This window comes from Rhinopithecus roxellana, chromosome 6 (assembly GCF_007565055.1).
Source record: "Rhinopithecus roxellana isolate Shanxi Qingling chromosome 6, ASM756505v1, whole genome shotgun sequence".
In the NCBI taxonomy this organism is placed as follows: Eukaryota; Metazoa; Chordata; class Mammalia; order Primates; family Cercopithecidae; genus Rhinopithecus; species Rhinopithecus roxellana.
Genome location: NC_044554.1, coordinates 46,466,411 through 46,491,487, shown reverse-complemented (window position 1 = coordinate 46,491,487; position 25,077 = coordinate 46,466,411). Strand labels below are relative to the sequence as shown.

The window sequence follows — 25,077 nt, the reverse complement described above, 5'->3', positions numbered from 1 at the left end:
AAGGAAATGTTCTTCCTGGAAATGAGAATCATAACCCAGCTGGCTCCAGATTTCGGAGCTAGGAAGCACAAATTCTACAGGTGAGTGGCTGGGTGTGATAGTAATAGAGGCTACTCCTGTATGCACATAGTCCTACTGGAGACACAATACTATATATCCATTTTGGCCCAATGCATATCAATGCATATACCATATCCTGAAGAACTGCTCCCAACTTTGCAAGACATTACATCTTAGTCGGCAATTTATCCCAGTCTTCAACAGGCCATTCCAAAGTCCTATCTGGCTAGCTGCTTCTGGATGATGAGTATGCACCATTAATTTTGTAGCTTCGAGTTCACTGTCACACCTCCTTGGCTATCAATGGGTTCCTTAGTTTCAGGTATGTCAATGGATAAAGCACCCTGTAAGCTCTCAGATGGTGGTACTGCTGGAGGCAAAGTAGTTGGGGAAGATAAGCTCATTTAGAGTATATATCATTTCTGGTAAGAACAAACTGATGCCCATTCCAAGGTAAAGGGGATCTGATGCACTCAACCTGGTGGTAGCTGGTATCCCCAAGACTGAGTGTTGGTCTCCAATGCTGGCAGGCTGGACACTCCACCATGGTGGGAGTTACATCAGCCTTGGTAAGAGGTAGCCCATATTGGCCGGGCATGGTGGCCCACGCCTGTAATCCCAGCACTTTGGGAGGCCAAGGTGGGTAGATCACAAGGTCAGGAGTTCGAGACCAGCCTGAGCAACATGGTGAAACCCCATCTCCACTAAAAATACAAAAATTAGCTGGGCATGGTGGCATGTGCCTGTAGTCCCAGCTACTCGGGAGGCTGAGGCAGGAGAATTGCTTGAACCCAGGAGGCTGCAGTGAGCCGAGATCACACCACTGCACTCCAGCCTGGGCAAAGGGCGAGACTCTGTCTCAAAAAAAAAAAGAAAAAAGAAAAAATAAGAGGTAGCCCATATTGTTGGGACCACACACAGCCTCTATCCCTGCTCTGTTCATAAGCCTATTGCATAAACAATAAGATGTCCCTAACCAACAAGCCAAGTCATTCATCACTGCCCAGGAGTCAATGCATATCCGTACCTTAGGCTACCTCCTCCAAAATATGGCATGGGTGACCAAATGTACCATTGCTCAATGAGGTAATTTCTCTTCACCAGTATGCTTCAGGGCAACTCAAGTGGGGCTGGAATGAAGGAACAGTCTGTTTCTGGAAGATGCCAACATGGTGAACTGACCCAATCTCCAATCTGTGAAGAGGCCAAGGCTCTTCTGTCTGCATCAGTTAGTTGTAGGGAACTTCTATAAGGTCATAGGTGTAAGTTTATGGGAGAGGTGGCAGTAGAGCAGAGGTAAGTGACATGGTAGTCTGCAAACGTGTTTTTTTTTTGCCTTAGAAGGCATGACCTTGCTCCAGAATCTTAGGTATTTGTGCTGTGATTTTTTTTTTTTTTTTTTTTGAGACGGATTCTCGCTCTGTCACCCAGACTGGAGTGCAGTGGCGTGATCTCAGCTCACTGCAAGCTCCACCTCCCGGGTTCACGCCATTCTCCTGCCTCAGCCTCCCGAGTAGCTGGGACTACAGGCGCCCGCCACCACGCCTGGCTGATTTTTTGTATTTTTAGTGGAGATGGGGTTTCACCGTGTTAGCCAGGATGGTCTCGATCTCCTGACCTTGTGATCCACCCGCCTCAGCCTCCTGAAGTGCTGGGATCACAGGAGTGAGCCGCTGCGCCCGGCCTGTTGTGACTCTATTACGGGTTGAATTGTACCTCCACCTCATCCCCAATTAATATGTTGAAGTTCTAGCCCCTGATACCTCAGAATGTGATCTTATTTGGCAACAGGAGTGTTGCAGACGTAATTACTTAAGATGAGGTCATAGCGCATTAGGGTGGGTCCCTCATCTAATGACTGATATCCTCATAAAAAAGGGAAGTTTGGACGTAGCACGCAGGGAGAATGCCAAATGAAGATGAGGGTAAAGACTGGGTAAAGACAAGGAATGCAAAAGACATCCAGCAAACCCCCAGAAACTAGGAGAGAGGCATGGACAGATTGCTTCTCACAGCCTCAATAGGAACCACACCTTAATTTCTGACTTGTAGCCTCCAGACTGTGAACCAACAGATTTCTGTTGTTTAAGCCACCCAGTTTGTGGTACTTTGTTATGGGAGCCCTAGCACGCAAATGCACTCTCCTATTGGGGTTTGCCAGCGACTGCATACAGCACCTGTATCCATCAAGGATATTTCTGGAACCAATGAATTTGCAAGTAAGCTTGCACTGTTGCTTGAATTTACTATAGAGCTCTCTCTTGCCTCAATAAAAAGTGGAAGCTGCCAGGCATAGTGGCTCACGCCTGTAATCCCAGCACTTTGGGAGGCTGAGGGAGGATTGCTTGAGGTCAGGAGTTCAAGATCAGCCTGGCCAACATGGTGAAACCCCTCTTCTACTAAAATACAAAAATGTTGGGCGTGATGGCGGGCACCTGTAATCCCAGCTACTAGGGAGGCTGAGGCAGAAGAATTGCTTAAATCCAGAAAGTGGAGATTGCAGTGAGCCAAGATCATGGCACTGAACTCCAGCCTGGGCTACAGAGCAAGCCTCCATGTCAAGAAAAATAAAAATAAAAATAAAAAAATAAAAAGTAGAAGCCTTTTAGGTCACCTAATACATGTGTTGGAACAGTTTTCTCAGGTGCAGAATACACTACCTCCCAAATCCAAAGGGTCCCACCAGGACCTGTACCAATTTCTTTGGGATTAGAGGGTGCAAGGTGGAACAAATTCCTTTTACCTTTGGGTGATGTCCCCAAACCACTGGACCCCACCAAAACTTCATCCATTTGGTAAGTGCCCATATCTTCAGGTTTCTGTACTGCCTTAGTAAGAAGTCTTACTAGGATATCTATGACCCTTGTCACTTGCTGCCCACTGGGTACTATTAGCATTTGTCATAAATATGTGGACCATCATGATGGTTGGGTAAAGTTCCTGCAGACTACACTGTGATAGAGAACAGGTCTCAGGATCCCACCCTTTTCCTGTATGAGCCACGACTTTGACTCAGGGGACCTGCCGAGTATGCACAATTGGTCTCCTTTGCATTACTGTCACTGTTATAAACAGATCCTTGGCCTAATTTTCAGCTTAGCCAGATGCAGAATTACCTTAGTAATTTATTTTATTTTATTTTTTATTTTATTTTATTTTTTTGAGATGGAGTCTCGCTCTCTTGCCCAGGCTGGAGTGCAGTGGCCAGATCTCAGCTCACTGCAAGCTCCGCCTCCCGGGTTTACGCCATTCTCCTGCCTCAGCCTCCCGAGTAGCTGGGACTACAGGCGCCCCGCCACCTTGCCCGGCTAGCTTTTTGTATTTTTTAGTAGAGACGGGGTTTCACCGTGTTAGCCAGGATGGTCTCGATCTCCTGACCTCGTGATCCACCCGTCTCGGCCTCCCAAAGTGCTGGGATTACAAGCTTGAGCCACCACGCCCAGCCTACCTTAGTAATTTATAAAACAGCTATTGTATGTATCTGGGTCTATTTCTGGACTTTTTTCTTCTTTAAGAAATTCACCCTGATATTTTTGGACTTTCTGTTCTGCTCTATTGATCTATTTGTCTATCTTTATGCTGATACCATATCATCTTGATTACTATAGCTTTAAGGAAAAAAATCTTAAAAGTATACAAGTATTCCAATTTTATTCTTTTTCAAAATTGTTTTGGCAATTCTAAATCCTTAGCATTTCCATATAAACTTTAGAATCAGTTTGTTAATTTGCACTAAAAAAACAAAATAGGCTAGGTGCAGTGGCTCACACCTGTAATCCCAGCACTTTGGGAGGCCAAGGCGGGTGGATCACCTGAGGTCAGGAGTTTGACCAGCCTGGTCAAACCCCATCTGTACTAAAAATACAAAAATTAGCCGGGTGTGGTGGCACCCACCTGTAATCCCAGCTACTCTGAAGGCTGAGGCAGGGAAATCGCTTGACCCCGGGAGCTGGAGGTTGCAGTGAGCTGAGATCATGCCACTGCACTCCAGCCTGGGCGACAGAGCAAGACTCTGTCTCAACAACAACAAAACAAAAAAGAAAAAAGATAACAACTTTCTGAGTTGTTTCCACCGGTGTCATCTGGCAAACTGTTAAAAGAAAATTTTGCTCAAAAGCAAAATAGTAGCTGCTGTTTCTTAGGACTCTTTGTTATGTTTCGATGAGTATTGGTGGGAAGTGGCCTCTTTAAGTGAGTGCCTTTTGCGGTCCTCTCACTGGAGCCAACAGCCCGAGTCAGCTAAAACTTGGACGCAATGTGCCTCACTGCCATAGCTCACTCACCTCTGCTGCTGAAATGGTTTCCCATCACTTTGCTAATAGGTACAACCTGTGAAGGGTTCCGAGGTGGGGAAACAGCAACTCAGGAAATAACTCCAAACCTTTAGCTCTCCTAGCATATTAAAATAGCTGTTATGAAGAGGAGGAAGTACTGTGTCATCTATTGTCCTCGGGACCTATCAATAGGAACAATAGCTAGACATCACCAGGGGTGTATTTCTATTCAACACAAGGAAAAGTTTCTAATTGGAGCTCTCCAGCATGAAATGGACTAAGCCGTGTATTTTCCTTCTCTGATCCTGACTCCACTGTGACGGGTACTGCAGATTAGAGAGACTGTGTCATAGTATGAATTCAGGTTAGGTCGATACTTAGGGGGAAAGAGAGCAAAGGAATATCAGAATCTCCAAGAAGCTGATACAATTTGAAAAAATATATAAAGTGCCACACTTCAGGTTTTCTTGTATTTAATTTGAAATCTCAAGTAACATTAAAGAATAGCATTTGATTTGCTTAAACAAAGTAGTAATAGCTGAAGTTCCTTCCAAATCACTTTTTGGATTCTCTAAGACGCTTGCCTATGCCTTGCAGATTAGCTCCATCCACAAGACACATCCTTTAAGGATCCAGGATCAGCAAGGGGTCACAACGTCCTAAGAGTTTCTGTCCCGGCGCTCTGCCTGTCCTGCCCGTGCACTATGCTTTTGCCTATCCCTGTTTCTGCATAGATTTTTGTCTTCCCACCAGGGGCGCAACCATCAGTCTCAGTCTCTCTCGGTTCCATTCCAATCTGCTCATCTCCCCTCCCGTCCCCGCTTTCCCCAAGGACCTACTGAGTAGATTTCGATCCCACGACTTACTGGGTCCCATCTCACCCAGGCCCCGCAATCCTCGCCTTCTACGAGTCAGCGTTGTACCACACTCTGAGCAGGCACCCCTGTGCTACTCACAGAAGAGGGACCATTAGGTCGGCCATTCCTCCTCACCCCACGACACGCACCCATAGGGTCGGGCCGCCTCCGAGTCTCAAGGGTGGGCTGGCGTCAGGGAGAGGCCCCGGGAGCGCTTTCCCAACATTGGTCGCAGTCATTGCTGGTATAACGGCTAGAGAAGCCCAGTGAGTTAGGATGGAGGGCAGTAGGACCGGAAAAAGACGTGGAAAAGCTGCGAAAACTAGCCTCTGAAGCCTGCACGCGCGGGCCCACCTCCTCATCCGAGTTCCTCATCCGGGGCCCTCACTCACATCCGGGGCCCTTAGTCACATCCGGGACCCTCATCCTGGGCTTTTACCCACATCCGGGACCCTCATGCCGCGGCGGGGTGAGGGGGCCCTCATTCGGGGCCCTGCACTCCGTTGCCGGAAGTGCTACCGAGAAGCGCTGGCCTCCGGGCTATCTAGAGCGGCCCGGGAGAAGCTGTGGTGGCCCGGATCGCGGGTGTGTAGGTGACAGGACAGCTGCCAGGCCCGCCCCTCCCCTCGGTGAGTACCCGGAAGCCGTTCTGGGGTCGCAGTGGGGTAGCCGCTTGTTTCGCCTTCACGGGAGTAGAAGGAGGCGGCGTCCGTCCGCGGCCGACGGTGGTTTGCTTCCCCGAGAGTGCGCGGAGGCCCGGGTGCGAGGAGGGCCTGTTTCTCTTCAGCCCGGGTTCATTCACCTCGCGGACCTAGGGCCCGCGGTCAGGAGCCGGCGACCGTGCCCTGGTGCGAGCTGGTCTGTATGGCCCCCCTGGTTCTTTTGGGACTTTGCCTTGGCCTAAAAGGGAAGTGGGAGGAGGGCAGCGCCGGGCAAGGCCTTCTGAGGACCGAGCTGGGAGCCCGGCGAGGGCCCAGGGCGAGGGTGGTGGGAGGGGGACGGCACCCTCATGCGTCCTTGGGCCTGAAGGACGCAGTTCAAACCTGTTCGAATCGCAGCTTCTCCCTTGCGTTGCTCTCAGGATTGCGGGAAAAGGCTGGCCTAGCTGGTCTGAGTTAGCGAAGGGCCTGCCCCAGAAGTGGAGTTTTATTTGCCAAGCTCGTTTAGTAAATCAGAGTGGGCTGACGGTGTTACCAAGACATTCCTAAGGGGCCTGCTGTTTTTTTTTATTTATTTATATTTATTTATTTATTTATGAGTTTATTTACGTAAACGCGGGCCTGTCACGGTGGTTCACGCCTGTAATCCCCGCAGTTTGGGAGGCCGAGGTGGGAGGATTGCTTGAGGCCAGGAGTTCCAGTCCAACCTGGACGACATAGGGAAACTCCCATCTCTACTAAAACAGAATTAAAATGAGTAATTATAACTAGCGTTTTTCTCTGGGCACCAACTTAAGCCTCCAAGAAAATTGTGAATTTTAAATATTTTGTTTGAGACGGGCTGTCATGCTGTCATACAGGCTGGAGTGCAGTGGCGCAGTCATAGCTCACTGCAGCCTCTACCTCCCAAGCTCAAGCGATTCTCCTGCCTTGGCCTTTGGAGTAGCTGGAACTACAGGCCTGGGCCACCACGCTTGACTATTTATTTTTATTTTTTGTAGAGTTGGGGTTTCGCCGTGTTGTCCAGGATGGTCTGGAACTCCTGAGCTTAAGGGATCCACCCATCTGGGCCTCCCAAAGTGTTGGGATTACAGGCTCGAGCCACTACACGTGGCCAATTTTAAATATTTTAAACTTTCCACGGAAAGTTTTACACTATTGAATTGTACTGTGTTGATTTTTTTTAATGCTACGAATTCCAAATTAGAGACTCCTCCATACTTGGATCGTATGATTTGGTTCTTAAGTGTTTAAAGCTGAAGCATATCCATATTTCTTTTTCTTTTCTTTAATTTTTTTTTTGAGATGGAGTCTCACTCTGTTACCCAGGTTGGAGTGCAGTGGTGAGATCTTGGCTCACTACAATGTACGCCTTCTGGATTCAAGCAATTCTCCTGCCTCAGCCTCCCAAATAGCTGGGATTACAGACCCGTACCAGCATGCTGGCTCATTTTTGTATTTTTAGTAGAGATGAAGTTGCACCATGTTGATCAGGCTGGTCTCAAACTCCTGACCTCAAGTGATCGTCCCGCCTCAGCCTCCCAAAGTGCTGGGATTACAGGCCACTGCACCTGGCCCCATTTTTCTGTTACTTATTTAGGGTGGTTAATCATTATCAACTAATTTTTATTGAATATCCACAGTGTGTAAGATATTTTGCAAAGTCCTGATGATATAAAATGATGAAATTTTTTAACTTATTACAGTAATTTCTCTTAATCTCACCTTGCAGTGATGGTCATTGTCCTCCAGAGCAGTGATGGAGGAAATACCAGCCCAGGAAGCAGCAGGGTCACCAAGGGTCCAGTTTCAGTCTTTGGAGACCCAGTCTGAGTGTCTGTCCCCAGAGCCTCAGTTTGTGCAGGACACCGACATGGAACAGGGACTCGCTGGGGGTAAGGCAGAGACAGCACTTCTGTCCGGGAGAGTGGGATGTGGAGGGGCTCCCGAGGGGGCTCCTGGGCCTGGTGTGAGAGAGGCCAAGAACTGGAATAAGAACGTGGTCCCTAGAGGGAGGAATGAAAGAGGCGGCAGATGTGACTCAGTTCAGTCCTAGTCTGAGCCCTTTTATTGAGGACAGCTCATCTTTCTTAAATAAGCAGAGTGATGGCTACTTACTAGCTGCGGTGGTTTTTCCTTCAGGCAACCTTCACTTCATCCCAGTTCTCACATCCGGAATGATTTCTAAAATATGCTGCTTTTGCCACATCTCACAGTCCTTTCCTGGCTCTCACTTTTAGATTCAGGACCTTTCCTTCCCCTGTTCCCTTCACTTAGTTTTTCTTTGCTTTGTCACCTGCCATCCATTCTGTTATAACTGCAGTTTTTTGTGACTAGACTAAATTTGGTCAAGGAAGCAACCATTTAATTCCTTGGTTGAACACAATGCCTGTATGAATGTATATATACTGTATTTTGACTACGCAGTCACACTTTTCTGTATGGTATAGGTAGGTTGGTCTTTTTCTTCCTTTGTTTTGTAAGAGCTGTGTCTTAGATTGCCTGTGGTTAACCCTAGTGCCTGAAATAACTTGTGTGTCACCCACACAGATCAAGTGCCACAATGTGTAGAGTGCTGTGGGGGATTGTGGGACTGTAGAGAAGATTTTGAGGAAACAGATGACCCTTTCTTGTTCTTGGGGGCCTTACACATTGGTGAGACAATGCCCATTCACAAGAGAAAGGGTTATCAAGTGTCTAAAACAGTGCCTGGAAAGGGTCAGAAGTCTGCTAAATAACCCTAGCCCAGGACAAGTCCCCACAAGTCTTGATGCTTTGCTTTGCCCATCTGCAAAACAGGTATAGTCTTACTCCTCTATAAGAGGACTGTCATCTGATGAAAATAAAGTGAAATACAAGCTTTCCTAAGAAAATCCTGTATCACAGGTCTAAACTTGCATAAGGCACGCAAGTACTGAGACAAAGCAGAATAGACACACCCAATACCTAAAAAATGTTCATTGGTTTTACTAGAGTATTGAGGAGGGTCCTACTGACACCCCTTGGGCTGGAGAGGCCTCCTCTGAAAGGGAGCCCTGGGAAAGGGCTGCTCTTACCCTTCACTCCTTTCTCCTCCCTCAGCTCCACCTGTTCCCCAGGTGCCTGCTCTTCCCCGTGAGGGAAGCCCAGGAGACCAGGCAGCTGCGCTCTTGACAGCCAGGTACCAGGTGAGCTGAGGAACCCTCTGCTTTTCCTCAGGGACTGTTGCTACTGATGGAGTGTGGCCTCTCACTCATCCCATCTGTAGACCTTGCCTGGAATTTTTTTCAATAGCAGAATCCAGTTTGGGAATTGATCCTCTTCAGAGACCTGGACTTCACATAAACCAACTTCCCATCTCCCCAGTACCATGAGCAAACTCTGTTTTTTCTTTGTCCATGGTTGTGTGACGGGTGCTTATTAGATGTTTAAGGGTTATGGGCTTTATTCCATAGGTTCTAATTTGTTCTCCCTCCTCCTCAACGTAAGTACATACTGGATACCCTCTCTGTGATCTTCATTCACTGGCCATGATGCTACCGTGTTCTCATTCCCTCTCTATGATCTTCATTCTCTGGCCATGGTGCTACAGTGTTCTATTCCTCAGAGCAGCCAGGATGTGTTATTTCAGGAGTTTGTGACATTCGAGGATGTGGCTGTGCACCTTACTCGAGAGGAATGGGGATACCTGGACCCTGTTCAGAGGGACCTCTACAGAGAAGTGATGTTAGAGAATTATGGGAACGTGGTCTCACTGGGTAAGGACTTCCTTATTATTCCGTTTATCTATTTGAATTTCTTTACTTTCTTGTTTCTTCCTAAGTATAAGGTCTCTGAGAAGGTCTGTAGAGTGTGGCTTAGATTCCAGGTCTTAGAACCTCTGAATCCTTATCTTTCACGTCATCTTCTCTGGGAGGGATAATTAAGGTTTGTTTGGGGGTGTCAAGAGGAGACATTCTCCTCCTCATCCCCAGTTCATGTTTCTGGCCATTGTGGGGCATCTGTTCCCTTTTAGCAAAGGGAAACTTTCTTGTGCTTTGCTTCATTTCTCACTCTTCTTCTCTCTTCCATTTTTGTAGGAGAGACCCCAGGGTGGCCTCCCAACCTCCAACCGGACACTTTCCTCTTTGGTATCTCAGTGTCCCTGTATTGGAGAATTGGAGAATTTCCCATTTTTCCAGGAAAAAGAAATGCCATTTAAAAAGACAGGCTAAATTCCTTCTTACTGAGTAGTCCCTCACCCCTTAAGATCCCCAGACGTATCTCCAAGCAGGCAGAACTTGAGATGTCATTTGAAGGCATGACTCACTGTGAGTACATTTCAGTGAGTCACCCAGAATGGTAATCCAACGTAACCGCACCTAGGGCAGCAGAAATCTCAGACCTTTACCCCACACTGAGGTGGGGTCAACGCTTAACTCATGTCTCTCCATTGTCATTTTGAAAGGTATAGTAGGAAGCTGGGATTAGGCAAGCTGTAGTGCTGCCGGGAAGCATCAGTAGGGTTTGTCGGCAGCTCCCTTGGTGTGAGCATTGTTCCTTTCTCTTTAGTTTATTTTTTATATTATATTTTTAATTTAATTTTATTTTTAGACAGTTTCACTCTTGTTGCCCAGGCTGGAATGCAATGGCGCAATCTCAGCTCACTACAACCTCTGCCTCCTGGGTTCAAGCGATTCTCCTGCCTCAGCCTCCCAAGTAGCTGGGATTACAGGCGTGGGCCACCACGTCCAGCTAATTTTGTATTTTTAGAGGAGACGGAGTTTCACCATGCTGGTCAGGCTGATCTTGAACTCTTGACCTCAAGTGATCCATCCTCCTCGGCCTCCCAAAGTGCTGGAATTACAGGCATGAGCCACCGCACCCGGCCTCCTTTTTCTTCAGTTTCTTGCTTGCTTCTGCACTCTTCTTTTTGTGTGTGTCAATACTGAATCACGCGTTTTATTTTCTTTTTTTTCTGTTGGCTTTGTCTATGCTGGTGGCATCCAGGGCATTGCTTCGTCTCCCTGATTATGCTCAGGATTCAAGGTCTTCTTATCTGTGGGGAGGCAGCCTGCCCACTGGGACAGTTTTTAGTGTGTTTTCCATTCCCGGCTCTTTAATCTTTGTAGGCATACTTCTCCGCCTTCCCACCACCCGGATTCATAGTGTGAATTCCTGCCCGGCCCTGAGTCATACCCAGGCAAGTGCTTTCTCTGGAGAAACACTTGCCATCCTTACAGCAGGAATCTCCAAGAGATGGCCCAAGTATCGGCTTCCCATCGATATTGCTCGTCCCTGCTCGGAAACTCCTTTTCCACGATTGTGAGATATTAAACTTGACTGATGGAATAGAAGCTCCCCAGGATGCCACCACTGTGTAAAATCGCAGCTCCTCAAATTACCTGTGTTTAATTTCTAATGTTAGGGTCCAAGGAAGCCCTCTGTTGCAACCAGATGCGTTTTGAACTCAGTTCATTCAGACACCATGGTTTGTGGTCATCATCTACTTGTGTTGTGAGAAACCAGAAATTCCAGCTTCAGCTCTTCAGTTATGGTTTTTTCATATTATTTTAGAATGTGAAACTTACACTGTGTGTCCCTCCTTTTATGTGGCAAACACAACCTGCCCCGTATGGTGCCTAACTCTCCTGTGAACCCTGGACTTTCCTCATGTTTAACATTCTGGTTTCCTCCTTCCTTGAAGTCCCTATGGCCCTCTTCAAGGTCCTACCTTCCTCCCCTTTATTCTTTGTGGTTCTGTACAGATTGATGTGTTTATATTGCCTTTCCTGATTAAGTGTTCCTTACTCTGTCCTTGATGGAGGGGAGAAAGGAGGGCAAAGAAGTTAAATTTATTTCAGCACATCAAAATGAATATCTACTTAATAACTTTGTAAACTGTAAAGTGATATACATATAATTGTAAAGTACTGTTAATTTTGTCTAATAATTACAGAGTTTCCAACAGTTAACCTGTGTACTTTTTGAAGTAAAGAAACTTTGTAGCAGTTTAATGGAGTCTAATAGCATAGTATGCTATAGACTGAACTTTATCCCATTTCCTCTCTTATCTCTGCATGCACACTCCACATGCATGCACACTTACACATACAAGAGACATATACACGCATGATGTAAGAGACCCTTCTACTCATCTTGCTTTTGTGATCAAGTTAGCAGCATCTCCTTAGCAGTTATTTTTACAGTCATTGGGAAGTCATTTTCATATTTGTGGATTCAGCAAACTTCATCTGAAATTTAACTTATTTATGCCTAGAGTTCCATTATTGGAACACTAAGCTTGCAGGAATTATTTATATCCTGCTGCTCAAGGTCATCACCAAGGTCTGATTTTTAACAAAAAAAAAGTGCAACCTCTGACACAACTGGGTTAAGTTTATAAATTCATTAATTTACCTTTTTGGGGTTGTGAGACTTTTTTTTTTTTTTTTTTTTTTTTGAGACGGAGTCTCGCTCTGTTGCCCAGGCTGGAGTGCAGTGGCACCATCTCAACTCACTGCAAGCTCCGCCTCCTGGGTTCATGCCATTCTCCTGCCTCAGCCTCCCAAGTAGCTGGGACTACAGGCACTCACCACCACGCCTGACTAATTTTTTGGTACTTTTAGTAGAGATGGGGTTTCACCATGTTAGCCAGGATGGTCTCAATCTCCTGACCTTGTGATCTGCCCGTGTCAGCCTCCCACAGTGCTAGGATTACAGTCGTGAGCCACTACGCCCTGCCAAGACTTTATAATTCAGTCCTGCTTTCCAGTTTACATCATTTTCTCATGGCAGGAGCTCCAGATTGTATTTTGTTTTGTTTTGTTTTTGAGACGGAGTGTCGCTCTGTCGCCCAGGCTGGATATGCAGTGGCGTGATCTCGGCTCACTGCAAGCTCCGCTTCCCAGGTTCACACCATTCTCCTGCCTCAGCCTCCCGAGTGGCTGGGACTACAGGCGCCCACCACCATGCCCAGCTAATTTTTTGTTGTATTTTTAGTAAAGACGGAGTTCATCTTCTTAGCCAGGATGGTCTCGATCTCCTGACCTCGTGATCTGCCTGCCTCGGCCTCCCAAAGTGCTGGAATTACAGGTGTTAGGCACTGCGCCCGGCCTCCAGATTGTATTTGTCACAGACATCAGAACGTTGGTCCTTTGCTTAAGTGCTTCCACTATGTGGCAGTAAATATACAGAGTACAAATAGCTGAGTAAAGAATTCGGTAATAAGTAGTTTTCATTACCACATAATTTAAAAAGGAACATACTCCATTGATGATGAACAATTTGCTTGTAGGTCACTATCCATAGGGAAGTTACCTGTTACTTAGTGTGGGAGATTAAGACCAAGAAAGGGGACCGGTTGCTTTTCACATGGGTCAGTGTGGCGGGTGCCCTATTAGATGTTGGCCTCAGAAACATGCTTGTTAAAATTCTAGTTGATACTAACTGGGTCAATAGATTGGGAATGTTTGGCACATACTCTGCTTTTTTTAACTTGATGTCATGAAGGATTACAGTGATTTTGCACAGAATGTTTTCCATTGTCACAGCTATTTAATATTTATTGAACAGCCAATATGTTACTGGGTGCTATAGATATGTGTGTGTATATATATATATATATATAAATGAGATATATATATCTCATGTAATCCTTACCATAATCCTGTGAGCAGATGATACTACTCCTATTTTATATCTGAGGAAACTGAGGCTCAGAAAAGTTCAGTGATCTTTGCAGGATCAGTGAGAGGATTGGGACCAGATCTGCCTCTGAAGCCCCTGCACTTTTTCGCTACTTTGTGCCTTTAGGACAGTAAGTTCAACTACACGTGAAGTTTTTAATATTTTTGATGAGTTGTGTGTACTCTGATGACAAGAAAAATTCAAAATACCATGACAAATTGGACAGACAGGCCAGTTTATAGTTTGGTACCAGAAAGGACATGCATTCAAAAAGTAAAACTCTCTAGGGACACATTCCAGTCCAGCAGGTATCTACAAAAGAATGATATTGCTGAGGAGAGATATTATTTGTGTATTAAGGACCAAGAAGAAAAGCGTGAAACTTTCAGATGACTAAAAGCATAGCTGTAGTAAAAGCAGCAAACCATATAATACGGCAGATTTTAAATATTATTACTATTATTTTTGAGACAGGGTCTCCTCTTGTCTCCCAGGCTGGAATACAGTGGCAAAATAACAGCTCACTGCAGCCTGGACTTCCCCCCAGGCTCAGGTGATCCTCCTATCTCAGCCTTCTGCGTAGTGGGGCATATAGGCCTGTACCACAGTGTAATTTTTTTCTATTTTTAGTAAAGAAGGTGTTTAGCTGTTACCCAGGCTGTTGAACTCCTGTGCTCAAGTGATCTGCCTGCCTCAGCTCCCCAAAGTCCTGGGATTACACATGTGAGCCAATACCACGCTCGGCTTTAACTGTTATTTTTGAAGACCAGATTAAAATAAATTTTATTAGAAAACTCTCAAGATTTAAATAAAATCTTTTTTTTTTTTTTGAGACAAGAGGCTTGCTCTGTCGCTCAGGCTGGAGTGTGGTGGCACAATGTCAGCTCACTGCAACCTCCACCTCCCAGGCCCAAAGCTATTCTTGTACCTCAACCTCCAGAGTAGCTGAGACTACAGGCATGCACCACCATACCCAGCTAATTTTTGTATTTTTAGTAGAAATGGGGTTTTGCCATGTTGGTCAGGCTGGTCTTGAACTCTTGGCCTCACGTGATCCACATCCAGCCTTAAAATCAAAAGGTTTTAATACGTTAATTTTAAACGGGAAAAATGTAAAGCAAGTGCCTATTTTGAAAGTATAGTCAGCCGGGCGTGGTGGCTCATGCCTGTAATCCCAGGGATGGGAGGCCTAGGCGGGCAGATCATCTGAGGTTGGGAGTTCGAGACCAGCCTGACCAACATGGAGAAACTCCGTCTCTACTAAAAATAAAATTAGCTGGGCATAGTGGTACATGCCAGTAATCTCAGCTACTCTGGAGGCTGAGGCAGAAGAATCGCTTGAACCCAAGAGCTGGAGGTTGCAGTGAGCTGAGATTGTGCCATTGCACTCCAGCCTGGGCGACAGAGTGAGACTCTGTCTCAAAAAAAAGAAAAAAAAAAAGCATTCACATCAGTGTCAAGAGAACCTGCTACTAATGCTTTCTTTGATAGGCAGTATGGTAGGTTGGAAATAATATAAACTGTAGGATCAAACTTGAGTTCCAGTATGTTGAGCAAATTATTTAATCTGACACTCATTTTCTTCATTTATAAAACATGAAAAACAATGTCTACCTTCTGGGTTGTACAGGATTGAATTTGATTATGCATATAAGTACCTGGCTTGTACTGGGTGTGGTGGCTCACGCCTGTAATCCCAGCACTTTGGGAGGGTGAGATGGGCGGATCACAAGGTCAGGAGTTCGAGACCAGCCTGACCAACATGGTGAAACCCCGTCTCTACTAAAAATACAAAAATTAGCCAGGCGTGGTGGTATGTACCTGTGATTCCAGCTACCCAGGAGGCTGAGGCTGGAGAATCACTTGAACCCGGGAGGTGGAGGTTGCAGCGAGCCAAGATTGTGTCATTGTACTCCAGCCTGGGTAACTCCATACCCCCCCATAAAAAAAAAAAAATTAAGTACCTGGCTTGTGCTAGTAACTTTAATATTTTGGAAAGAACAGCAAGTGATACAAGCTATAGACCAGATTTTTAAATACAAATAAAAATTTTAGGAGTGTGTTCCAATTATTTATTTATAGTGGAGTTGCCACAAATTGATTATTGTTTGGACTATTGCCTAGGGGTTTGCATTTTTTTTTTTGTTTTGTTTTGTTTTTTTGAAATGGAGTCTCACTCTGTCGCCCAGGCTAGAGTGCAGTGGCGCGATCTCAGCTCACTGCAACCTCCGCCTCCTGGGTTCAAGCGATTCTCCTGCCTCAGCCTCCTGGGTAGCTGGGACTACAGGCACCCGCCACTATGCCTGGCTAACTTTTGGTATTTTTAGTAGAGACGGGGTTTCACCGTGTTAGCCAGTATGGTCTCGATCTCCTGACCTCGTGATCTGCCCGCCTCGGCCTCCCAAAGTGCTAGGATTACAGGCGTGAGTCACCGCGCCTGGCCAGGGTTTGCGTTTTTATTGTAAAGGGATTTGCATTTCCTTGATAATAAATCATCTTTTAGATCACTTTTAATTTTTAATTTTAATTTTTTGTAGCGACGAAGTCTATGTTCCCCAGTCAGGTCTCAAATTCCTGAGCTCATGAGATCCTCCTGCCTTGGCCTGTCAAAGTGCTGGGATTACATGTGTGAGCCACCATGCCTGGTACATAGATCCCGTTGATTGGTTTATTGGTTGATTGACTGACTGACTGACAGGATCTCACTCTCACCCAGGCTGGAGTACAATGGTGTGATTGATCTCAGCTCACTGCAGCCTCGACCTTCTGAGCTCAAGGGATTCATTCTGCCTCTGCCTCCCAAGTAGCTGGGACTACAGGCATGTGCCACCATGCCTGGCTAATTTTTGTATTTTTTGTAGAGATGGGATCTCAGTATGTTGCCCAGGCTGGTCTCAGACTCTTGGGCTGAAGCGACCTGTCCGTCTTGGCCTCCCAAAGTGCTGGGGTTACAGATGTGAGCTTCTGTGCCCAGCCATAGATCCCTTTTAAGTAGCACTTCTACAACTCCCAATTATTTAGGCTCCTGGCTTACCGTATATTATTCTAATCACTTTTTCTCTGTTGTTTGTATTATTACCTTTTACTTCACTCAATATTTTATAAATCATATTAGAAAACTCAGGATTTAAATAAAATCAAAAGGTTTTAATACATTAATTTTAAACAGGAAAAATGTAAAGCAAGTACATATTTTTGAAAGCAAAGTTTTGAGTTAAATTTAGGAAACAGGCATTTAGGCTAGTGGCAAGAAAACTTACACGTTCTTTCTGTGTGTAATTTGGAAGAAGGGATGGATTTTGTCCACAGTCATTATTTATTTATTTATTTTCAGGGCTTGTTAGGAGGCAAAATCATAATTTTTTTTTTTTTTTTTATTAGCAGATTGTTTAAAGGCTAGGTTTTGAAATAAGACTGTACAGGTTTGAAAACTAAGCATTACCAGTTATTGTAACCTTGGGCAAGCTACTTAACCTCTGTGAATCTTAGTGTTCCCATCTGTAAAATGGCTATAATAATAGTTTCTACCTTTTAAATTTGTGGTATTAAATGAGTGAAAACCTAGAGAGCTCTTGGCACGGTACTTTGCACCTACCAAGTACTTGGTAAAACTTAATATTTTGATGATACTCATGATACCCTGTTCTCTCTTCTAAACTGTGATATTGTATCTGTGCCTGCTCAGTGTTTTCTCTTTTTTTTTTTTTTTAAAGTTATTTCAGTAGTGTTAGGGGTACAAGTGGTTTTTTGTTACATGGATGAATTATATCACATAGTGGTGAATTTTGAGATTTTAGTGCACCTGTCACTGGAATAGTGTACGTTGTGCCTAATATGTGCCTAATATGTAGTTTTTTATCCCTTGTCCCTTCTCCCACCTTTTCCCTTCTTACTCTCTGAAGTCCATTTTATCACTCTGTATGCCTTTGCATACTCATCTGCTGGGCATTTTCTCTTACACCTTCCTACATTACGTTAAACAGATGTCTAAAATCAAACCCCTCATCCTACATCAAGACCACCTTTTTGATTGTGCATTTGTGTTTTAAGTGTAGATATGGAGTAAACAGCCAGAATTTCTTTCAGTTACCAAATATCGAGAGACACCTTAAATATCTCAGTTAAAAGTTGCAAATTATGTTATTGGAATTCTGAGAACAATATTGATTGCTGCTTCATGTTACACTAACTTTACTTTTTAAACTTCTGAAATGATTTCATTTGACATGGTGGACCTTAATTAAATAAATGTCCACAAGGAGAACTGACTCTAAATGTCCAGCAGGATTTCAGAAACACAGTAAATACTTTTCTTCTATCTATTCTGATCTCCTTGCTCATAGGCTCTCACGTGGAATCTTCGGGGCAGCTGTCAGCTCTTCATATTTTCCAATCCCAGTGCCCTTTTTATAAAATTGGGTGGCTATTAATACATTGATGCTTGGGCGCACAGAGTTGGCACTCAATAAGTAGCTGTTAAGTAAATTAATGAAAAGAAGTACAAGATACCTGGTCCCTTCTATCAAAGAATTTATAAATCAAGTATGAGTGATAATGCCTGAAACCACTTTAAAAAAATCTATGTAAACACCATTATATATGACATGTCAGGATAAGAGGAGCAACTAATAAATTTGGTACACATTCAGTAAATGAAGAGAAAGGTTTTTGGAGATGAGGGACTTGAGCCAGACCTTGTATGTGTGCTATTAGAAGCTTTCTGGGATGGACAAATACAAAAACTGCCCTTTGATACTAATAGTATTAAAATTCTGTCTCCTTGGAAGCTGACTGCATGTTGCTTTAGCTTTAAAAGAGATTTATATCCAAGCATTGCATTGTGCAAGCCATAGAAGGACTGTTTTATGTGAAGATGCACTGATTGCACTTTACTCTCTATATTTTATTGTAGTTAGTTGTTTAGAGCTGTTTCTGTGTAGAGTGTGAGGTCCTCAAGGGAAGGGACCTTCTTGGCCTCTTTATCCCCTGCATGCTTTGCATAGAGGAGGCACTTCATAAATGTTTATCGAATAAATACTACATTCCTAATGGGTAAGAATGTGTCATATTACTCTTTTTTTTTCTTATGTGCACTGAAACAAATTGTTTCTTGAGATTGGTCCTTAGAATATTTATTTAGTTTTCACTGATTCTCTTGCTACAGGTTAGCTAACCATGCAGGCATGCAGCAGGTGCTTGAGTTTCACCTTTCTCCAGTCCAGCAGAATTATATTTTGATGACCTCCGTTTTGATACTTGTAGACCAGATCTAATCCGAAGATTAATCTTTAGGTAACAGATGGAGAGCGATAATGATAACTTCTGTGAAGACAAACCCATGCACACATTCTGTTGTCTGAATAATATTTAAATGAATCCTTCTGCTACCAAGTCATCAACTTGCCCCTTAACACACATCTCTCTAGAGCACAAATCTGAGCTCCTTGTAGACGATCTTTGCCCTCTTCACTCTCCAGGCCTTCCTAATTAATGCCTTCTCAGAATTGACCTCTCTCTCTTAATCATTAGTTAAAAGAAAAAGTGACTGGTGTAGGACCTGGGGATACATCGCCACATTCCATTTCCTTCTCTATGAGCAGGATTTCCAATTTCCAAGCCTGATGGGATCTCCCAGCTGGAACAGGATCTACAGGTCTTTGATCTGGAGACTAAGACTAGAGAAGTCTTAAGAGGTGACTGCTCAGGTGAGTAAGGCAGAATCAATTAATTAGTAGGGAAGTAAAGTTCAGTTGTTCAGCCAAGTTGTAGCTGCTTTGGCACTCAGAATGAAGAGCTCTGTGTGTGTCCTAGCATGGAGAGTTCCTTCCTTTTCCCTTCAGTTAGGCTGACCCTTCCCATTTGTTTAGTACCCGTGCATATGTCGTACTAGACCCCCAATGAAGTTGCTTATCTAAAATTCTTTCAACTGTTTCCCTGTTATCTCCTTACTCTGCTGAACATGTCCGCTGTTTTACCTCACTGCTCCTGTTTATGCCCTTACTTCTGCTGTTGAGATTTTGTGCCTGTTTTTCAGAGGAAATAAACTTTTCTTGTCCTTGTAGATACTACATTGTTTAGTTTTCTCATCTGAGTTTTCTTTTCCTAAGCACAGGGTACAGATTACATTTGCATTTTCTATTTATATATTGTATCAGATGGAGAGACCAGAGAAGAAAACAAGCTGTTGATTCCTAAGCAGAAAATTTCGGAAGAAGTACATTCGTACAAAGTGAGAGTAGGAAGACTCAAACACGATATTACCCAAGTTCCTGAGACTAGAGAAGTGTATAAGTCTGAGGACAGATTAGAAAGGCTTCAGGAAATTCTAAGGAAATTTCTGTACCTGGAGAGAGAGTTTAGGCAAATAACAATCAGCAAGGAAACCTTCACCAGTGAGAAGAACAATGAATGTAATGAACCCGAGAAAAGCTTCAGTCTGGACTCTACTATTGATGCGGATCAGAGAGTTCTTAGAATACAGAATACCGATGACAGTGATAAGTACGACATGAGCTTCAGCCAGAATTCAGCCTCTGGTAAACATGAACATATAAATCTAACACAGGATTTTCAGAGTAGTGAATGTAAGGAAAGCTTAATGGATCTTTCCCACCTTAATAAATGGGAGAGCATCCCTAACACTGAGAAATCCTATAAATGTGATGTATGTGGGAAAATTTTCCATCAGAGTTCAGCCCTTACTAGACATCAGAGAATCCATACTAGAGAGAAGCCCTACAAATGTAAAGAATGTGAGAAGTCTTTCAGTCAGAGCTCAAGTCTTAGTCGACATAAAAGAATACACACTAGAGAAAAACCTTACAAATGTGAAGCATCTGATAAATCCTGTGAAGCGTCTGATAAATCCTGTAGTCCAAGCTCAGGCATAATTCAGCACAAGAAAATTCACACCAGAGCCAAATCTTACAAATGTAGCAGTTGTGAAAGAGTCTTCAGTCGTAGTGTCCACCTTACTCAACATCAGAAAATTCACAAAGAGATGCCCTGTAAGTGTACTATATGTGGCAGTGACTTCTGCCATTCTTCATACCTACTTGAACATCAGAGGGTCCATCATGAAGAGAAAGCCTATGAGTATGATGAATATGGGTTGGCATATATTAAACAACAAGGAATTCATTTCAGAGAAAAGCCCTATACGTGTAATGAATGTGGAAAAGACTTCAGATTGAATTCACATCTTATTCAGCATCAAAGAATTCACACAGGAGAGAAAGCGCATGAATGTAATGAATGTGGAAAAGCTTTCAGTCAAACCTCATGCCTTATTCAGCATCACAAAATGCATAGGAAAGAGAAATCATATGAATGTAATGAGTATGAGGGCAGTTTCAGTCATAGCTCAGATCTTATCCTGCAACAAGAAGTCCTCACCAGACAGAAAGCCTTTGATTGTGATGTATGGGAAAAGAACTCCAGTCAGAGAGCACACCTGGTTCAACATCAGAGCATTCATACCAAAGAGAACTCATGAATGTAATGAAGATGGGAAGACATTTAGTCAAATTCAGGCTTCATTCATCATCTGAGCGTTCACACCAGGGAGAAATCATGTATGTACTGCATGTGGTAAAACCTTCAGTCATAGCTCAACCATTGCTCAGCATCAGATAATTCACACCAGAGGGAAACCGTCTGAATGTGACGAATGAAGAAAAGGTATTAGTGTTAAACTCCTAATTGACTCCTGCAAATCTATACCAGTGAGAAATCTTATAAATGTATTGAATGTGGTAAATTTTTCATGCTGTTAATATTTTCATATCTTAGTCACATTCAGATAATTCACACGGGAATAAAATTCCATTGCTGCAGTAAATGTGAAAAAGCCATCAGTCAAAGAAACTACCTTGTTTAGTATCAAATTCATGCCATGCAAAAATATTATAAATGTAATAAACATGTATGTGTGTGAGGAGATTCAGTCATAACCCAACACTCATTCAACATCAAAGAATTTATACCTAAGATAACTTATTTGGGTGTAGTAAATGGCAAATCTTTCAATAGGAGTTTAGTCTTTGTCATACATATCAGAATATCCGTAGTAGACAAGAATTTGATGTAATGCAAATGGAAAAACCTGACACCACATTTCAGGCTTTACCCAACATCGAAATGGAGAGAAAATTGTTGATTATTTGTTTATGAAATTGTTAATATGTATTCCCAATCTTTTTCATTGCACAAAAATCTAGGGTTGACTTGGTAAATGCAGTGCCATTTTCTCATGGAGTTCCTTTATTTAATATGTATTCTAAGTAGGTACGGTTATTTTTGCTTTTTTATTATAATTTTGATATTAAAAAGAGCAGAGATGGGTCCTGCTTTGTTGCCCAGGCTGGTCTTGAACTCCTGGCCTCAAGCGATCCTCCCACCTGTCCTCCCAAAGTGCTGGGGTTGCAGGCATGAGTCACTGTGCCGGGCCTATTTTATTTATAGAACTCATATAAGCTGTTTTTATTTTAATATGCCCTATAAACATTTTTTTTTTTTTGAAATTGGTTCTTAGTGTTCACAACTTCCGTAAGATACTGCTAATGCACCAGTATTAAAACACATCGACATAAGTAGCTCATTTAGCTTTTTCTGCTGTTCTTGGCCTAAGTTCTCTCCAAAACCAACTCTTAGGCCTACTCTTTACTAGGAATCCTATGTCATATTGCTTTACAGCCACAACACTTGGATTCCTGTTGATTAACTTCTGCATTCTCTTAAGCACCTTTAGAAGATTTAGAAGTTTCCTAATTTTAAGCGTTTCACCAGCAAGTATTCCATACCTACTTGATGTTGCTGGTATGGTGTCTTATTTCCTAAAGCGAAGCATCTTTTTTAGAAAAATAATTGGATTGAAAATATATCCAGTCCAATTATAAGTATGAAGGATTCTCTCTCCTGAGATTGTAGCAGGCAGCCAGACATTTTCAAATGATGCCCAAGGTTTTAGCTGTCTTACGTGCATCCACAGTCTGCGAAGAAGAGAGATGATAAGGACATCAGGGAGCCAGCAAGACTCCTGGTAGCCTCACTACATTCATCCAGTGCCTATTCTGCATGCCTAAGCTTAGAGTTCTTTTATATACCTCTCAGGCCAGCAAAATGCTCAGGTCTGCTTTTGGTAGGGTAAACATAAAGAAGATACACAGGCCGGGCGCGGTGGCTCACACCTGTAATCCCAGCACTTTGGGAGGCTGAGGCAGGTGGATCACGAGGTCAGGCGATCCAGACCATCCTGGCCAACTTGGTGAAACCCCGTCTGTACTAAAAATACAAAAATTAGCCGGGCGTGGTGTCGTGCGCCTGTAATCCCAGCTACTCAGGAGGCTGAGGCAGGAGAACTGCCTGAACCTGGGAGGCGGAGGTTGCAGTGAGCTGAGATCGCGCCACTGCACTCCAGCCTGGGTGACAGAGCGGGACTCTGTCTCAAAAAAATAAAAAAATAAGTAATAAAACACACACACACAAAAATCAGCATCATAAGGGAACGTAGCCTTCCAACAGAGATGATGCTGTGCTTATGTTAATCTCAGAGACAGTGTTTCAAGAGAGTGGCAGGTCTGTTCCTGGTAAAATTTTAACCATTAGGATTGCAGAGAAATGTTTGAATTCTGCTCCCCCCTCATCAATCCAGGAGAGTATTTGAAGTGTGAGAGCTTTGTGTATAGTTGTTTATCCATTGCCACATTTTTGTATTTTAATAGTCTACAGGCTATATAAAAGAACATGGCTTTTTGATTGATAAAAGTGATTACAGATGCTGGCTCAAGTTCAGGGCCACCATCATATACCTAACAAGAGTTCATGATTCTTTAGGTAATGTGAAAACATTTTGTATTTTTCTGTCTTAAGCTTTATAACATTTTGTGAGTGAGACAGATGTTGTTTAAAATTCTTGTTGTCAGTCCAGCAATTGAGGCTTTCATAGTTCAGTGTTAATAATATTCAGTAGGGACCCTCAACAAATATATAAAAATATATTGCTCACTCTATAATCTTCCTATGGCTAACCTCTAGGATAGTTCTGCCACTATATTTTACTTCTTTGCCATCAGCAAGAATAGGATCTCATCAAGGCAAGGTAGGAATCTAAATGAAATTGATATATAAATGAATTGATCTAAATGTAAAAGCAAATGAAAAATGCATGTGTTTTTTCCTATCAAACATGTATACCCTTATGTATAGAGACCAGTAGTCACCTGTGGTGACTGAAACAGGATTATGTAATCCCTAAAAAGCAGAATATGTAAAAATCACATGTATGCATTTGGTTTAGGAATGTGCTTTTGTACTTCCACTTGAATAAAGGTGTGTTTGTTATTCTGAGAATTTGTTTCAAACAAAATCTGAAGGTCTCAGCCAGAAGCATTTGGAAATGTTGGAATCACCTCTGGCTGCAACTCCTTTCCTTCCTGAAACTTGCTTCACAGCAAGAGTGGATCATTTTCCTTTGCATTGATGCAAAGCTTGCTTTTCCACAGACCTCTGGAACAAAAGCTGAATGTTTGGAACTTAAAGTGGATTTGATTGGGAAGTTGTTGGTATATAAAATAAGACTAAATAGTTTGAGGTTTCAGTAGAACTAGGAATTTTTTTTTTTTTTTGAGACAGAGTCTCATTCTGTTGCCCAGGCTGGAGTGCAGTGGCGCAATCTTGGCTCACTCCGCCTCCCGGATTCAAGCGATTGTCTTGTGTCAGCCTCCCAAGTAGCTGGGATTACAGGCACCTGCCACCTTGCCTGGCTGATTTTTGTATTTTTAGTAGAGACAGGGTTTCACTGTGTTGGCCAGCCTGGTCTCAAACTCCTGACCTCAGGTGATCTGCCTGCCTCGGTCCCCCAAAGTGCTGGGATTACAGGCGTAAGCCGCCGTGCCCAGCCATATTTTTTAAATAAGTAAAACTTTGGCTGGGCGCGGTGGCTTATGCCTGTAATCCCAACACTTTGGGAGGCCGAGGCAGGCGGATCGCCTGAGGTCAGGAGTTTGAGACCAGCCTGACCAACATGAAGAAACCCCGTCTCTACTAAAAATACAAAAAATTAGCCAGGTGTGGTGGCACATGCCTGTAATCCCACCTACTTGGGAGGCTGAGGCAGGAGAATCGCTTGAACCTGGGAGGTGGAGGTTGGGATGAGCCAAGACCACGCCATTGCACTCCAGCCTAGGCAACAAGAGGGAAACTCTGTCTCAAAAATAAAATAAAATAATCCCAGCACTTTGGGAGGCCGAGACGGGAGGATCACGAGGTCAGGAGATCGAGACCGTCCTGGCTAACACGGTGAAACCCCGTCTCTACTAAAAAATGCAAAAAACTAGCTGGGCGAGGTGGCGGGCGCCTATAGTCCCAGCTACTCGGGAGGCTGAGGCAAGAGAATGGCATGAACTGGGGAGGTGGAGCTTGCAGTGAGCTGAGATCCGGCCACTGCACTCCAGCCTGGGCGACAGAGGGAGACTCTGTCTCAAAAATAAATAAAATAAAATAAATGAAACTTTTAAAAATGCGGAATCAAAATAGTCCTTCAGGGCAAACCTTTAAGCAGCTATTTAAGTGGCCTGATAC

The 25,077-nt window shown here is 43.7% G+C and overlaps 1 protein-coding gene across 14 annotated transcripts; it reads left to right on the top strand.

Annotated features, from left to right (window-relative positions):
* The first annotated feature begins 4,796 nt into the window (after positions 1 to 4,796).
* Positions 4,797 to 23,847, top strand: ZNF655 (zinc finger protein 655). 14 transcript variants are annotated; one of them, XM_030932595.1, is made up of 6 exons: positions 4,797 to 5,820; positions 7,583 to 7,745; positions 8,932 to 9,017; positions 9,461 to 9,587; positions 19,098 to 19,202; positions 19,653 to 23,847. In XM_030932595.1, exons 2-6 carry the CDS (start codon positions 7,610 to 7,612, stop codon positions 20,990 to 20,992), a joined length of 1,794 nt encoding a protein of 597 aa, XP_030788455.1. In that variant the 5' UTR covers positions 4,797 to 5,820; positions 7,583 to 7,609; the 3' UTR covers positions 20,993 to 23,847. The 14 variants fall into 14 exon arrangements, 13 of the variants coding, with proteins under 13 accessions (XP_030788455.1, XP_030788452.1, XP_030788454.1 ...); XM_030932592.1 differs by having other exon boundaries at positions 9,422 to 9,587; XM_030932594.1 differs by having other exon boundaries at positions 4,797 to 6,049.
* Positions 23,848 to 25,077: the final 1,230 nt, after the last annotated feature.

Bases quoted from the DNA above. Each gene is read 5' to 3' on its own strand.
- ZNF655 (XM_030932592.1), top strand. From the start codon at position 7,610: ATGGAGGAAATACCAGCCCAGGAAGCAGCAGGGTCACCAAGGGTCCAG. The intron at 9,018-9,421 runs GTGAGCTGAGGA...ATGGTGCTACAG, and splicing joins TCTTGACAGCCAGGTACCAG to TGTTCTATTCCTCAGAGCAG. The intron at 9,588-19,097 runs GTAAGGACTTCC...CTCTATGAGCAG, and splicing joins TGGGAACGTGGTCTCACTGG to GATTTCCAATTTCCAAGCCT.